Below are 15,984 nucleotides of genomic sequence, written 5' to 3' on the forward strand. Positions count from 1 at the left end.
GAGTCAAGGGAGAAAGTAACCCCTGGCTCCTAATTTCAGAAGACTATGCATTGCAAACTTCACATATTTTCTCTTGGCTTTCCACTCCCCAAAATGTGGAAGGAATGACATCTTCTTAGCAACACGATGGCACATCAAAACCACAATTAAACATCTGCCATGATGTTCAGGGAACCCAATGTATCGTTTTCTCAAGGGCTACTTCAGAGCCAGTCACTCTAAAAACATTATCACATGCCCTACAGTGGTCAAGGCCTATAACATCTTTGCTGAGTCTGCTGAGCACAGGGCCACCACGCAACTTCGCCTCTCCCTTCAGTGGGTTTAGTGGCTCCGTGAGCAGATCACTACCAGGCAGACTGATGGCTACCAGCTCTCAGCGCACTGAGATCACCACGCGAGCTCGCTGTCCTTTTTGATCTTTAGGACTCTCTTTGCAAAGTCCCTCATCTCAGGGCACATCTTTCTTTGGTACTATGCACACTCACATCCACAGGCTCAAAATTCAACTGCGATTGACCACCTTTCTCTTGTTACCTGTTGGGGCCTTGGTGTCAGCCTTCTTGCTCTCCCGGTCCCCCTTCTGGGCCCACACCTGGACCGTGTACTCCACACCCGGCCTCAGACCCGTCAGGACAGTGCTGCTCTGCTCCTTCCCCACAGACACCTCCCTGGTGTCACCATCGGCCAAGGTGTAGCGCACCATATACTTGTCAATGAGGGCTTGTACTGGGTCCCAGGAGATAGAGGCTGTGTCCTCTGTCACCCGGTCAGTCACCAGGTTTTTTGGGCTGTCAATGTCTGAAAGGAAAGTTAAAGTGAACTATTAACAAGCACCAAAGAGTGAGACCATGTTCCTTGTAGGGAGGTAGTTTCCTGTTCTTGTGTTTTTCCCATCTCCTATGTCAGTTTTCAATTGTTTCATGGAGGTAGACCTTCTCTCCATAGTTAGACTCTTGGATCCTCCAGGAGGCAGCACATGACAAGAGAATGAGCACTAGATCCAATGTCAGAAGAGCGAGGTTCTCTTCCAGCCCAGAGAGCAGAGCACAGGGACAGGAAAAGCCCAGAGCAGAGCCAACAGACCAGGGATCTAGGCCCAGCCCTGTCATCTGCCAGCTGTGGCCCTGGACAGCTAGCTCTGAGCCTCAGCTCCTTCTTTGTAAAATGTGGGCCTTACTATCTAGATATTAAGTTACCATAATATTCCATGAATATTCCATAAATCTGACTCATGAGTCATCCGCTAATTTCATGATGTATAAAAATTATTCATTTCTATGTATTGGAGGTTTCTGACCTGTAACATGGGGATATTGATCTCTGAGATACCCATCTCACCAAAAGCCTCAGAGGACCAAGCAAATGAGGAAGACAACCATCCTTCGTTGCTGGTGGGTATGTAAAATAGTGCCAGCATCCTGGAAGGAAACATTTTAGCCATTCCTCAAAAGGTTAAATATAGAGTCACCATGTGACCCAGCAATTCCACTCCTACAACTGAAACACGTCCTCACAAAAATCTGTACGCAAATGCTCATAGTACCCTTATTCACCACAGCCAAAAAGCAGGAACAACCCAAATGCTCATCAGTGACAAACAGATAAACACAACATGTTACTGCCATCCAGTTGAATTTTATCTGGCAAAAAAAAAAAAAAAAAAAAAAAAAGTGGTGACATGCTACAACGTGGATGAACCTTGAAAATACTACGTGTAGTGAATAAAGCCAGTCATAAAAAGTCACAAGTTGTATGGATTCATTTGTATGAAATGTCCAGAATGAGGAACTCTACAGACAGAATGTAGTAGTTTCCTAGGCTGGGGGCAGTTGGGGTGGGACTGCTAATGGACAAGGAACTTCTTTCCAGAGTAATGAAAATCTTCTGAATTAGATACTAGTGATAGCTATATAACTGTAAATATACCAAAAACCACTTAATTCTATGCTTTAGAAGATGACATTTTATGGAAAATAAATTGTATCTCAATAAATGTATTATTTTTTAAAAAATGAGAAGGGGCATCTGAGTGGCTCAGTCAGTTAAGTGTCCAACTCCCTATTTCAGCTCAGGTCCTAACTGCAGGATCACGAGATAGAGCCCCACATCAGGCTCCATGCTGAGTGTGGAGTCTACTTGGGATTCTCTCCCTGTCCCTCTGCTCCTCCCCCTGCCACCTCTCTCTCTAAGATAAATAAATAAAATCTTCTTTAAAAATGAGCAAAGTGAGATGAAAGAGCTTTACAAATTATAAATGAACACAGTGTGTAAGTGCAACCTCAGGATCCCCAGAACAGAGCACACCATCCTCCAGAGAGGATTTACCTGCTAAGAAAACAATAACCCTTCCTTGTCCCAAAGAGATCAGAGCAAAAACCATTTCCCTAAAGTACTAGGCTCACAGATCTTAATATACATGGTTTTTTCCTATCTTTTCCCTTTCAAGTAGAAACATTTCAATGACTGAACACAAATCAGAGGAATGGTGAGTAGATAGGACCAATCACCATTTATCTTTCTAAGACCAAAGTATGAGGCCACGGATAAGCTCCTGAGTTTGAGATGATGTGTAATAGGAAGAAGAAGGATGGTGTCTGCTGTCTCTTATGAAGGGACACCATCCTGCCCTTTCATAAACCATCTAGTCTGTTGGTGTCAAAGCAAGAACACAAAACTTGACCATCCATAGGCTTAAGCTTTACATTCTCAAAGAACAATGCTCAGTTACCTGTTGGGGCCTTGGTGTCAGCCTTCTTGCTCTTCTGAGCCCCCTTCTGAGCCCACACCTGGACCGTGTACTCCACACCCGGCCTCAGACCCGTCAGGATGGTGCTGCTCTGCTCCTTCCCCACAGACACCTCCCTGGTGTTTCCATCAGCCGAGGTGTAGCGCACCATATACTTGTCGATGACAGCCTGCACCGGGTCCCAGGAAATGGTGGCTGTGTTCTCTGTCACCCGGTCAGTCACCAGGTTTTTTGGGCTGTCGATGTCTGAAAGGAAAGTTAAAGTGAACTATTAACAAGCACCAAAGAGTGAGACCATGTTCCTTGCAGGGAGGCAGTTTCCTGTTCTTATGTTTTTCCCATCTCCTATGTTAGTTTTCAGTTGTTTCATGGACATTGACCTTCTCTCCATGGTTGGATTCTTGGATCCTCAAGGAGGCAGCACAAGACAGTAGAATGAGCACCAGATCCAGAGTCAGAAAATCTATGACCCTGCACATCCCAGCTGCCTCTGGCTGGGCCTCAGCCTTATCCTACAAATCTGGGGTTGAGGTTGGATAGACTTTAAAGTTCCTTTGAGCATTAATGTTCCATACATACATCTAATTTCATAAATTACTAATTTGTTTCATGACCCTGGATAAGTCACCTCACTTCTCTACATTTATAAAATACGATTATAGCATTGTACATATCTTGCTGGATGGCTCTGAAAACCAAGATGAAAAATATCATGTAAAAGGAGGATTTGAAAATATTGAATATTAGTGTCTATAGGAAAAAAAGGCAGAGCAAGATAATGTTAGTGTGTATCCTGGAGACTTGTTGTATTAAATGAGGTAATAATAATCTGCCCTTTACGACAATTCTTGGTGCAGACTAGATGCCCACTGACCATTAGCTATTATTAATGATCTCACCTTGTTGATAGTTTATGAATGAAAAAGATTATGCTACCCCACACCATGTACACAAGAAGGTATTCAAAAATGGAGTCACCAAGAAAATAACAGCATGTCTTTGTTCTGAAAGTTCATTGCAAAAGTAATTTCCCTAAAGTCCTTGCTTCTAGATAGGTCCTGTCACAGATGTGCAGTGGTATAATCAAGCAGGTCTCTTACCCTGGCTTGGGATGTGACCCCAAGAAAAGTGGAATCTACATTCCAACCTGACAGCCCACTGACATGGCAGGACCAACAAACAGTCTTGTGACCCATGGCTGACCAACCATCTCCAGACTATGAAAGAAGTTGGAGGGACGCCTGGGTGGCTCAATTGGTTTAGCATCTCCCTTTGACACAGGTCATGATACCGAGGTCCTGGGATGGAGTCCCACATTGGACTCCTTGCTTACTGGGGACTCTGTTTCTCCCTCTGCCTGCCACTCCCCCTGCTTGTGTTCGCTCCCCCCAGCCGATAAATAATTAAAATCTTAAAAAAAGAGAGAGAGGTTGGAGAGGCCAAAGAGATGGGACTTTGAGAGTGGACTTCTTTGGGTGGAATTAAACTGTGAGCTTCATGGGTGAGACCCAAACCTCGAATAACCATTTGCAATGGGATTCCTTACAGAGCTGGTAATGCATGTCCTAGAGCAAATATTCTCAACCAGGAACCACCGGCAAGGTCTTGAGACTGACTTGGTCACAGTTCAGTTTGGGATGGGAGGCTCCTGGTGTCTAATGGGTAGAGGCAGCCTACGGAGGACAAGACGGACCCCAGCAACAAAGAATTATCGAGCCAAAAATTTCAGCAGTGTCCAGGTTGAGAAAGTCTGCCCACAGCTTGGGGAACACCATGGGCTGGTGTCTGACATGGGCCTAAAATATCTAAGAGGAGAGAGAATGGCTGTTTGCTCTGGCGCAGAGTGATGGAAAGCTGTTGCAAAAGGGTAGTACATCCAGGTGAATGGGAAAAGGGTGATGCACGTTCCCCGTGGACCTGACGTGAGCCAAGGAAAGAAGGGCCCATCGGGGATGGTTTTAGAAGCTGTCCAAGAGGCTCAGGCAGATGGAGAAGGTGACACTGCCCCCCCGAAAGGCACTGGAGTGCACCCCCATGTGTGCAGGTGGAAGAAAGGGAGCAGGTGACTGGCAGGAGAGACGCATCTGCAGACAGGATCACTAGGACCAAACACTGGAGTGGAGGAGGGCAGCTAAAGAACACGCAGAAGTGCTCCATGAGGGAAAACGTTAGCTTTAACACTCATCAGGCCCCATGACAGGCCCAGGGCAACCGTGACCATCATAGTCAAGTAAGACAACTTACCTCTCCTCCTCCTGAGCCCTGATCTCTCTCCAAGCTCTGCCAAACATACATGGGTCAGAAATCACAGTTAGTGTGCTGGAAGGGGGGCCTGAAGTAGCAGAAGGGAAATACAAGAGAAGCTGAGAGCACCCCCTTCCCAGGGCAGGCAGCTAGCTTGCCAATGGCCCAAGCAGATGGTGGGAAGAATATTTAAATTTAAATGAAGTATGGGGGGCGTCTGGGTGGCTCAGTCATTAAGCGTCTGCCTTCGGCTCAGGTCACAGTCCCAGGGTCCTGGCAAGCCCCGCATTGGGCTCCCTGCTTAGCAGGAGGCCTGTTTCTCCCTCTCTCACTCCCTCTGCTGTGTTCCCTCTCTTGCTGTGTCTCTCTCTGTCAAATAAATAGATAAATTTTTTAAAAAATTAAAATTAAAAAAATAAATAATTGAAGTATGGATAATTACTAAAATGATACATGATGGGAACTAAAAGTGATCGGATATTTGCTTATGTTTAGCCAATAAAACATGGTTATTATTTTTGCCTAAAACACTCATCCAAAGGCAGAAACGGAGAACAAGTGCCACAGAAAGAGTTTCAATAAGTAAGGAGGGAAAACAAAGCAGGCTCGGGCTCGCAATCAGTCTCCCTCCACAGCACGGGCACGTGGGCTTTCCATCGTATTTATTCCTTTTCAGGAAAGCATTCACTGTGTTCAGAGCACAGAAGATGCACAAGCAGAGAACAAAGAACTATGAGTAATCATATCAGTCTTTAAAGACCAAAATTTGAAGAGAAGATGAGCTATGCATTCTTTTTTTTTTTTTTTAAGATTTTATTTATTTATTTAACAGAGAGAGAGAGATCACAAGTAGGCAGAGAGGCAGGCAGAGAGAGAAGGGGGAAGCAGGCTCCCTGCTGAGCAGAGAGCCCAATGCCGGGCTAGATCCCAGGACCCTGAGATCATGACCTGAGCCAAAGGCAGAGGCTTAACCCATTGAGCCACCCAGGCACCCCATGAGCTACACATTCTAAGAGAAACCATGAAATCGAAGTAAGGGGTACATGTGGACTCTGTAAAGACACCAGAACCTCACTTTCTGCCAAAGTCACAGAAGGAAAACCAACTGACACAGACGATGAGTTCGGCAGTGACACAGTGATGATGTATGCTCCCTTACCTGTGGGGGCCGTGGTGTCGGCCTTCTTGCTCTCCCGGTCCCCCTTCTGGGCCCACACCTGGACCGTGTACTCCACACCCGGCTTCAGACCTGTCAGGATGGTGCTGCTCTGCTCCTTCCCCACAGCCACCTCCCGGGTGTCCCCATCGGCCGAAGTGTAGCGCACCATATACTTGTCAATGACAGCTCGCACTGGGTCCCAGGAGATGGTGGCCGTGTCCTCTGTCACCCGGTCAGTCATCAGGTTTTGGGGGCTGTCAATTTCTTAAAAATAAAATATATATGGAAAAGCCTAAGCTTGGAAGCCATGGAAGAGATACCCATAGCCCATCACTGCCATTTTCATCTTCTAGGACTCTCTTCCCACGAGGCAACGGTATCCCCATCCGGAGTCGGCTGAGAGTCAAGGGAGAAAGTAACCCCTGGCTCCTAATTTCAGAAGACTATGCATTGCAAACTTCACATATTTTCTCTTGGCTTTCCACTCCCCAAAATGTGGAAGGAATGACATCTTCTTAGCAACACGATGGCACATCAAAACCACAATTAAACATCTGCCATGATGTTCAGGGAACCCAATGTATCGTTTTCTCAAGGGCTACTTCAGAGCCAGTCACTCTAAAAACATTATCACATGCCCTACAGTGGTCAAGGCCTATAACATCTTTGCTGAGTCTGCTGAGCACAGGGCCACCACGCAACTTCGCCTCTCCCTTCAGTGGGTTTAGTGGCTCCGTGAGCAGATCACTACCAGGCAGACTGATGGCTACCAGCTCTCAGCGCACTGAGATCACCACGCGAGCTCGCTGTCCTTTTTGATCTTTAGGACTCTCTTTGCAAAGTCCCTCATCTCAGGGCACATCTTTCTTTGGTACTATGCACACTCACATCCACAGGCTCAAAATTCAACTGCGATTGACCACCTTTCTCTTGTTACCTGTTGGGGCCTTGGTGTCAACCTTCTTGCTCTCCCGGTCCCCCTTCTGGGCCCACACCTGGACCGTGTACTCCACACCCGGCTTCAGACCTGTCAGGATGGTGCTGCTCTGCTCCTTCCCCACAGCCACCTCCCTGGTGTCACCATCGGCCGAGGTGTAGCGCACCATATACTTGTCAATGAGGGCTTGCACTGGGTCCCAGGAGATGGTGGCTGTGTCCTCTGTCACCCAGTCGGTGGCCAGATTTGTGGGGCTGTCAATTTCTTGAAGAGAGATGAAAGAATGTAGAATTTACCAACTCTCTAGTTCCTATGAGGCCAACATATACACCGACAAAATGATGATCTCGACAAATTTCAGAGTCTGTTCTATGCCAGTGATTGGGATAACTTAAGGGTTTAATTAAGCAAGTGGTCTGAAATTCCAATAGCACTTAATGAAATGTGGCGTTTTCAGACAAAGCCAAAATAGTCTCAGCTCTATAAACTCTACCCATAAGTAGCCTTTGGATTAAAAAAAAAAAAAATGGTCTTCATATACAAATTTCTCCTTTACCCTGGATTTTTATAATACACTCTTTCAGTTCCTGACTCCTTCTACCCTAAAGCAATTATATTTCAGCAAATCTCTGCATCAGCTCTAATATTTTCTTTGGGAAGAAAAATATCCTGGAAGTAGGAGCTGTCAGTTCTTTCCACATAAAACATTATGTCTGAGGCCAGAGAACCAGAAGACTTAAATTAATGGGATTTGAGGTCTGGGAGGATAAAAATAATCCTACTTGCAGAATCTGTCTGGGCTTCTATGCAGTTAAACTGGGTTGGAATCCGGGCTCCAGTGTTTCCTAGCTGCTAACCTCAGCAGACTATAAACCTTACCTCTGGGTCCCCTCACCTCCAGGAAGGAGGAAAGAGCAGTATGTACTTCACAGCTTATGGCAAATCACAAGTGAGCTATTCACATGGTAAATGCTTAAATATAGGCTCTTTGTTATTGCAAGTGCCATTGAGGCCTGAAATACCCCTTTCTCCTTAAAATGTGAACCCCTGGAGGTGGAAATCCAAGCAGAAGTGGGTGATTAGTATGCCTTTATAGTCCTGTTTCAAAAACCACCGCCTCAGGGGCACTTGGGTGGCTCTGTTGAACAGTTAAGTATCTGCCTTCAGCTCAGGTCATAATCCCAGGGGCCTGGATATGGAGCACCCCTTGGGGCTCCCTGCTCACCCAGGAGCCTGCTTCTCCCTCTGCTACTCCCCCTGCTTGTATTCTCTGTCTCGCTGACTCTGTCAAAGAAATAAATAACAATCTTTTAAAAAATAAAAAAAAATAGTATTAAAAAGAGCCACCTCCTCACATGGCTGAGCTCTCCGTGACAGCAACCACATTTCCAGCCTATGCACCATCGCTGGGTGTGCACAGCCAGGTCGCAGGGGCGGGGGGTGTCGGGGGAGGCACACCCAAGGGAGGCAGCTCACCTCGGGGAGCAGAGTTCGGAAAGTGCTAGGGATAGGGGACAGGGAGGAGTTTCGCTCTGGTTTCTCATCCTTCACTACTCCACCCTCATGGACCTGGCCACCGTCAACACCACATAATGATTATTAAGGTAATTCCATATTAAGAGAAGAGAAAAAAACAAACCCTGTCCTATTCTTATACTCTAAGCCTTTGCGTATGCTGCTCCACTGCTGACGCCCGTCCATCTACCTAGACTCTGCTCAGGTGTCTCTGCCTCCTCCAGCCAGCCATGACCCCCTCTCCCATCCCAGTCTCTGCTAAGTACCCTTTTTCCTGGTTCCCATAGCTCCAGGGATGTTTGTGGGCTCTAGAAAGACAGAACTCGTGGCTCTTTATCTTTTCTGCTTGTCTTCTCTACCTGGATGGCTGTGAATGCCATGAGCGTGAACTGGGTCTTTCATATCTGCACCCCAAGAGCCCGACTCTGTGCCCGACAGTGCCAGCAATGCCCCATCCCAGGGGCTCCCCATTATCTGGGGTGCTAGCTGACACCACCCCCACGAGAGAGGGGAAGCTTCTTCTCCATTCAAACTTCTACCATCTTAAGAAGACTGACCCTTCCTTTTCACAACACTCAAAATCCTACCAAAGGGAAAGCCTTTGTAACAGAAACCAGGAAGTGGCCATCTACAACCCATGGGCCAAATCTGACCCACAGCCTTCTCTTAGGAAGTTTTACTGAACACAGTCTTACAGGTTCATTTACATATTATTTGTGGCTGTTTTCGCATCTTGATGGCAGAACTGAAAATATGGCCTCTCTGGCCACTCACAGAAAGGGCTGACCCTGCCTTTAAACCTACCTAGGCCTCACCATCCTTACCAGCAGCTTCTCCTTCCCCTGGAGAAGATAAGGCCTACCCCGGCCCAGGAGGCTCCATGCCACCAAATGCTTTGAGGACTGAATGCTGATTAACATTTGCTATGCACTGAATGACTGTGTGCCCCCCAACTCCTATGTTGAAGCCCTAACTCCCAATTTTCTGGTGTTTGGAGGTGAGACATGGGAGATAATTAGGTTTGATGAGGTCATGAGGGTAAGTCTCTCCATGATGGCATCAATGCCTGATAGGAAGAGACCTGAGCTTCTTTCCACCACGTAACAGTACAGGAAGAAGATGGCCACCTAAAAGCCAACAAGAGGGCTCTCACCAGGAACCGAATCAGCCAGCACCCTGATCATAGGGCTTTCTGGCCTCCAGAATTGTGGGAACTAAATTGCTATGGCCAAAGCCCCTGGTCTGTGGTATTCCGTTAGAACAGCCAGAGCTGACAGAGAGGACTCGTAAGAAATAATCACTACTGTCACTCACATAGCATGGGGCTATGTGTCAGACGCTTCCTTTAATTAACTCATGGAACCCTCCCAATAACCTTATGAGGTAAAAACCAACGTGCCCTCTTTTATAGACAAGAATCTGAGAAACAGAGGTGAAGGGACTTGCCCAAAGCCACTCAACTAGCAAATGGCAGAGCTGGGATTAAAATGTGGACAGTCAAGCTTCTGAGACCACATTCCTTACGAATTATCGGCTTCTCTGAGTGTCTCTATACTAACTGATTGTCTGGAACAGAGCCCAGTTGATAAGTTACTCCTTTTCTATGATTTCCTATCAAATGTCCAGAACCTCAAGCGGCCTCCAGGATGAGAGTGCTCTGAATTCAGAGACAGGAGCAAAGGAGGCTTTAAGCAGAAACGTCTGGGACGTGTCCCCCACTGCCGCCTCAAGATATCTATAAGCCCAAGTTGAGTGGGACAGCTAGGTGAGGTCTGGGGATGGACCCTTCTGGTTTCTGGAAGCTTCAAGGCAGAATCAGTACATTTGGTGACTGTTGACTCAGGATGCAAACCATTTCCATGGTCTGACAGAGAGTTCCAGATCATAAGCAAATGCCTGTATGGCCTCTGCAAACAGAGATAAGCATTCAAATTCACTGTCAGCCAAATGTTCTGAGTTTTAACATCCAAAAAATGAAAATTAGGAAGTGTTACTCTGCACTGAGAGAGTTGCACATGGAATTCTAACCCAAATAAGCATGACCTGTTATGTAAAATAAAAAGGCTGGTTTCTCTTGTTCGAGGATGAAATGGGAAAAATCATCATAATTGTGAAATTTTAAAATGCTTTTGCAACCCCCTTCCCCATCCCTGTAAGCAAAAGAGATAATGTTAGGGGGACATGGCCTCCTGAGTCACGAATCAGCCTTCTCCCCGCCATGAGGAAACCTCTTTAGGCTCCCGTCCCTCTGTTACCTGTGAGGGCATTTGTGTCGGCCTTCTTGCTCTCCTGGTTGCCTCTCTCAGCCCACACGTAGACTTTGTACGCCTCTCCTGGCTTCAAGCCTGTCAGAATGGTGCTGCTTTGCTCCCTCGGGATGGCCGTGTCCTTGGTGTCCCCATCGGCAGAAGTATAGCGTACCACGTACTTATCTATGACAGCCTGGACGGGGACCCAGGAGACCACCGCTGTGTCTTCTGTCACCCGATCAGTGACCACATTGGTTGGGCTATCAATTTCTTCATGAAAATATGAGAAAGAAAAATTAGAGAAAGACATGTGGTTGGTCAAGGTCATGGTGGCTTCAAGCTCTAGTTCATCCGGGTGACCTAGTTCTATAGTCCACACACTGTAAGAACGTCTCTCTGTCCTCTGTGACAGCTGGACAACTGGCCTCGGCTTGAACCCCCCACTGAGAAAGGGTTCCCTGAGGAACCAACAGTCCCTTCCATTTTGAGATCACTGAGCACATTACACATCAGTTCCCACAAATGTAGCCACCAGAAGTGGAACTCCTTCCAGAGGTACACGGAACACACCTCATGCTCTTCTGGGAGACCCTCCAGCAGGTATTCAAGAATAGTTACCACTCTCCCTCCTAATTCTCCTCTTATCAAAACACTTGCACCGCTTCATTGTATGCATTTGTATGTTACTAGCTTTTACAGCGGTATACCATATCATGCCATACCATACCGTATCATATCATATCAAACTTCCAAATTACAGTTTCTAGACCTGGCCTATCGAGACTGGCCTCTTTCGTTCCCTTATCAGGGAAAAAGCCCCAAAACTCAGTCCAATCGTTCAACAATTCACTGAGCATCCATTCCACGCCAGGGAATGTAAGGGCACTCAGGAGTCACCAATGAAGACAATGAGCAGAAATCCCTGGCTATACAAAATTGATGTTCTAGAAGGACCGACCCAGAACAGCATGTCCTCTGTGTCCTGAACACCTCACTCCTCAACAACCTATCCTCAGCCCACAGCCTCGGGAAATCCCTATGCTTTTTCACACGTGCCCCTGCTAACCCAGGGGTTCTCGACCTTTGTCAACACTGGGTACCTACTAAGTACCAACTCCAGAGAGTTCATTTTAGAAGGTCTCAGCTATGTGCTGGCATCTCTGCCGAAAAAGAAACAAATATGCAAAACTCGGCAGGTGATTCTGATGATATCAAAGGTTGAGAATCCTCATGTTCAGCCTCCTCAGCCCCTTTCTGCATATAAAATACATTTCCCGAACCCAATATTTATTCTTGTTATAGTTTATCTTGCCGACTTCATTCATAATTTAGTCTTTCACTTAACATGCTGATTTTCCTTTCTGGCTTATCATTTACAAACCTAATAAGTAAGTCAGCTGAGAGAAGCGGCCATCAAGGTCACAGATAAAGCTCCCTCACAGAACAAAGGTGAGGTGTGCCCCAAGAACCCTGCCCACATGCAGAGCTGTATCCGTTTGAGTAAAGACACACAAAACAGCTTCTTACTCCCAGAAATTCAAGCAGTTTTGTTTCCTCCCATCCCACTCTAGTTCTCCTGGCTCAGAATTCCCCAGCAGAGAAGTTACAACTTTTTTCACGTTGACTAGAATTACCTTCCTCAAGCACAATGGCAGTGTCTTACTTGTGTGCAAGTTCCATCACTAGAGGCAATGAATATCTTGTTTAATAAATCAGCTGTCACTGACTGAGCATATACTAAATGCAAGGTGCTTTCCACACATCACTTTATCAAACCTCATAGTAATAACTCAAGGCATTATCAGATGCCCCATGTACTAGTTTGGAAAATTAATAAGAGTGATAAGTTTTAGGCACTAACTGTCTACCAGGCTCAGAAAGGTTAGATGACTAGCCCAAGGTCACTCGGCTAGTAAATGAAGTCACTTACACATTCTACACACATTCCTCAAATGCCTAGTTGAAGCTGGGAATTCAATTTAAATCAGTTATAAATTAAAGTGTGTTCCCCTCCCTACCCGGCAAATAAATAAATAAATAAATAATTTAAAAATCTGTCAAAATGTGACCTTATTTGGAAATAAGTTCTTTCTAGAGATGAGCAGTTTAAAATATGGTCATTAGGGGCACCTGGGTGGCTCAGTGGGTTAAGCCTCTGCCTTCAGCTCAGGTCATGATCTCAGGGTCCTGGGATTGAGCCCTGCATCAGGCTGTCTGCTCAGCGGGGAGCCTGCTTTCCCCACTTCTCTCTCTCTGCCTGCCTCTCTACTTGTGATCTCTGTCTGTCCAAAAAAAAAAGAAAGAAAGAAAGAAAGAAAGAAAGAAAGAAAGAAAGAAAGAAAGAAAGAAACCTGCTTTTAAAAAGGGGGGTGGTGCCTGGGTGGCTCAGTGGGTTAAAGCCTCTGCCTTTGGCTCAGGTCATGATCCCAGGGTCCTGGGATCGAGCCCCACATTGGGCTCTCTGCTCAGCAGGGAGCCTGCTTCCTCCTCTCTCTCTGCCTGCTTCTCTGCCTACTTGTGATCTCTGTCAAATAAATAAATAAAATCTTAAAAAATAATAATAATAAAATGAGGTCATTAGAGTAAGTCTAATCCAATATGCCAGGTGTCCTGTAAGAAGAGGGAGTTCGGACACAGAGCCAGACGCATACACACAGGGAAGATGATATGAGGACGCGGAGAGAAGCCAGCCATGTGGCAGGAACACTGCATCTATAGGGCAAGGTAGGCCAAGGACTGCCAACAAACAGCAAAAGCTAGAAGAGGAGAGGAATGATTTTCCCCTAAAACTGTCAGACCACATGCCCCTGCAGACACCTCGATTTCAGACCTCCAGCTTCCACAACTGGGAGACAATAAATTTCTATTGTTTTAAACCACCCAGTTTTTGCTCCTTTGCTACAGCAGCCCTAGGATACCAATAGAGCTGACCCCTGAACAATGCAGGAATTAAGTCCCTCAATTCTTCTGCTCAGTCCAAAAGCCACCTGTAACTTCTGACTCACTAAAAATGTGACTCATAACCAAACACTGACCAGAAGCCTCACTGACAATATTCGAGTGACACATATCTTGTATGTTAGATGTGCCGTAGACTGTATTCTTACAATAATACCTCCTTTTTCTTAGTTTTCTCAGGATTTCTAGACTACTTGGTTTGTCTGGGGGTTTTTCCCAATTGTCACAAATCTCAAAAAAATTTCCCATATATTTATTGAAAACAATCTGCACACAAGTGGGGACCCGGCCGTTCCAATCCATGTTGTTTAAGGATCGACTGTATAAGCAATGAACAGAATAAAGACTCCCTCCTATGGGATTTACATTTTCCTGAAGGAGATGGACGATAAACAAGCGGTGATGGTATTAGGAAGCCCAATAAGGCAAGATATAGGAATAGAAATGTTGAACAAAAGATATCTGTGAGTTTAGATAAGGAGGTCAGGAAAGAGCTGGCTTGCTGGGAAGGGAACATCTGAACAGAGACTGAGATGAAGTGAGGCAGTGGGCTAGGAACCTCATTCTAGGCAAAAGGAGCAGCAGGTGCAAAGGCCCTACTCCGCACATAAAGGGAACAGCAAGAGGTCAGAACATCTGGACAGAGTCAGTGATGGGGCTGAGTGGCTGCAGGGCAGGCCTGGAAGGTGAGGGCTGAGTGGACTGTGGACAGCCTTCAAAGACTGTGGCTTTTGCATTGAATGAGATAAGAAACTTCTGGGGGGTTCGCACAAAAGAATGGCATGATCTGACCTGCATTATCAAAGGATCCCTCTGGCTGCCGGATAGTGTAGGGGTCTAGTGGGTTGACAGTAGAAGTCACCTGGGAGGCCACCCCAACAGCAGGAGAAAACAGGAATGTGGACCAATGTGTCAGGGATGAAAGCCATGAGAAAGTTTGGATCGGAGAGATTTCAAACATACACTTGTCAGAATCTGCTGACGTTACTGATGTGGGACACAAATCCATCTTTCCATCATTCCACGTTATTTTGAGGCCTGAGCGATTTGCAGACGGGGCTGACCCTTTACAGAGATGGAGGGCTTGCGGGGGGGGGGGGGGGGTTGAAGAAGAAGGTGGGGAGAATGGGACCAAGAATTTGCAACTGGACGCCTAAAGTGCCAATATGTGAACCGTTCCTCTCTGTGGACGACTGTGGAAGTGGAAGGCATCTCCACTTTCTATGTCCCATGCAGCACTAACACCAGCCTTTTCTTACAGAAATAAGAACAATCCATAAATAAAATCAAGTGTGATCTGAAAGGTTCCTGCAATCCGAATCCAGCTGCAGCCGGGGACCGAAGCTCACAGTGACAGCTGGAACAGGGAAATAGTCTTACACTCGGGCTTTGGGGAGAGCCACTGGGCTGAGCAGGCGGTGCCACAAACAACAGGGCTACATCGCAGGCCTCTGGAGGTTCAAGCAAGCTCTCAGAGGATGCTCGGGGGACAGGGTGCATGAGAGAGAGAACTCCTTTCCCACCCTGTTCCCCTTTCTATGCAAAGCATGATTCCGCACAGGACAGGGAGAGAATGAAGAGAGCCTCCAAAGGTAACATGTGAATCTGGGAAACCAGAGCTGACTTGGGAACGGGGACATTTAGAATGGGAAGTGAGGACGGGGACAAAGAGGACAAGAACACCCTACATCCTGCCTCTTAAAGTCCCTGGTCCTCATAGTCTCCAAAAGGACCTGTAGCTGTACACCCCCATGGTCCCAGGAGTGCCCCCCACTAGCCCTCCCTGGCCCAGAGCAGTGCTCAGTACCATAGCTGCGGGACCCACAGCACAGACCTCTGCCTTGCGGGGTCAGGGACCTGTGTGTGTGGCCCTCTCGAGAGCCACTGTACCCAAGTGAGCATAACCAGCCCTGATACACCCTGTTCCCTCAATAGTCCCAGAGCACTCGAGGAATGGAGGGCCAGGAAAGGCATCTTGGCGATGGAGAATAAGAGGGATAAGAATAAGAATCCTCCCATGCCAGGGTTCCAGAGACCCAGCCCAGAGAGGACATCCATGACCTTGACTTCTTCAAGGTCATAAAGCCAGTTAGAGTCCCGGCCAGCCTGGAACTCAGGACTCTGTCCTTTCTTTCAATCTCTTAACAGGGACACCCTGAGCCAAAAGGAGAGT

General features: G+C 46.7%; 1 protein-coding gene across 1 annotated transcript in view; it reads right to left on the reverse strand.

Annotated features, from left to right (window-relative positions):
* The window catches only part of TNN (tenascin N), a 57,011-nt gene that overhangs the window by 29,159 nt on the left and 11,868 nt on the right, over positions 1-15,984 (reverse strand). The window contains exons 6-9 of the mRNA XM_059414040.1: positions 10,860-11,123; positions 6,153-6,416; positions 2,732-2,995; positions 538-801 (exon numbers count right to left, since the gene is read on the reverse strand). Of these exons, the coding sequence (XP_059270023.1) occupies positions 538-801; positions 2,732-2,995; positions 6,153-6,416; positions 10,860-11,123 (1,056 nt within the window). The remainder of the gene's footprint in view (positions 1-537; positions 802-2,731; positions 2,996-6,152; positions 6,417-10,859; positions 11,124-15,984) is intronic.

Source organism: Mustela nigripes, chromosome 10, assembly GCF_022355385.1.
Source record: "Mustela nigripes isolate SB6536 chromosome 10, MUSNIG.SB6536, whole genome shotgun sequence".
In the NCBI taxonomy this organism is placed as follows: Eukaryota; Metazoa; Chordata; class Mammalia; order Carnivora; family Mustelidae; genus Mustela; species Mustela nigripes.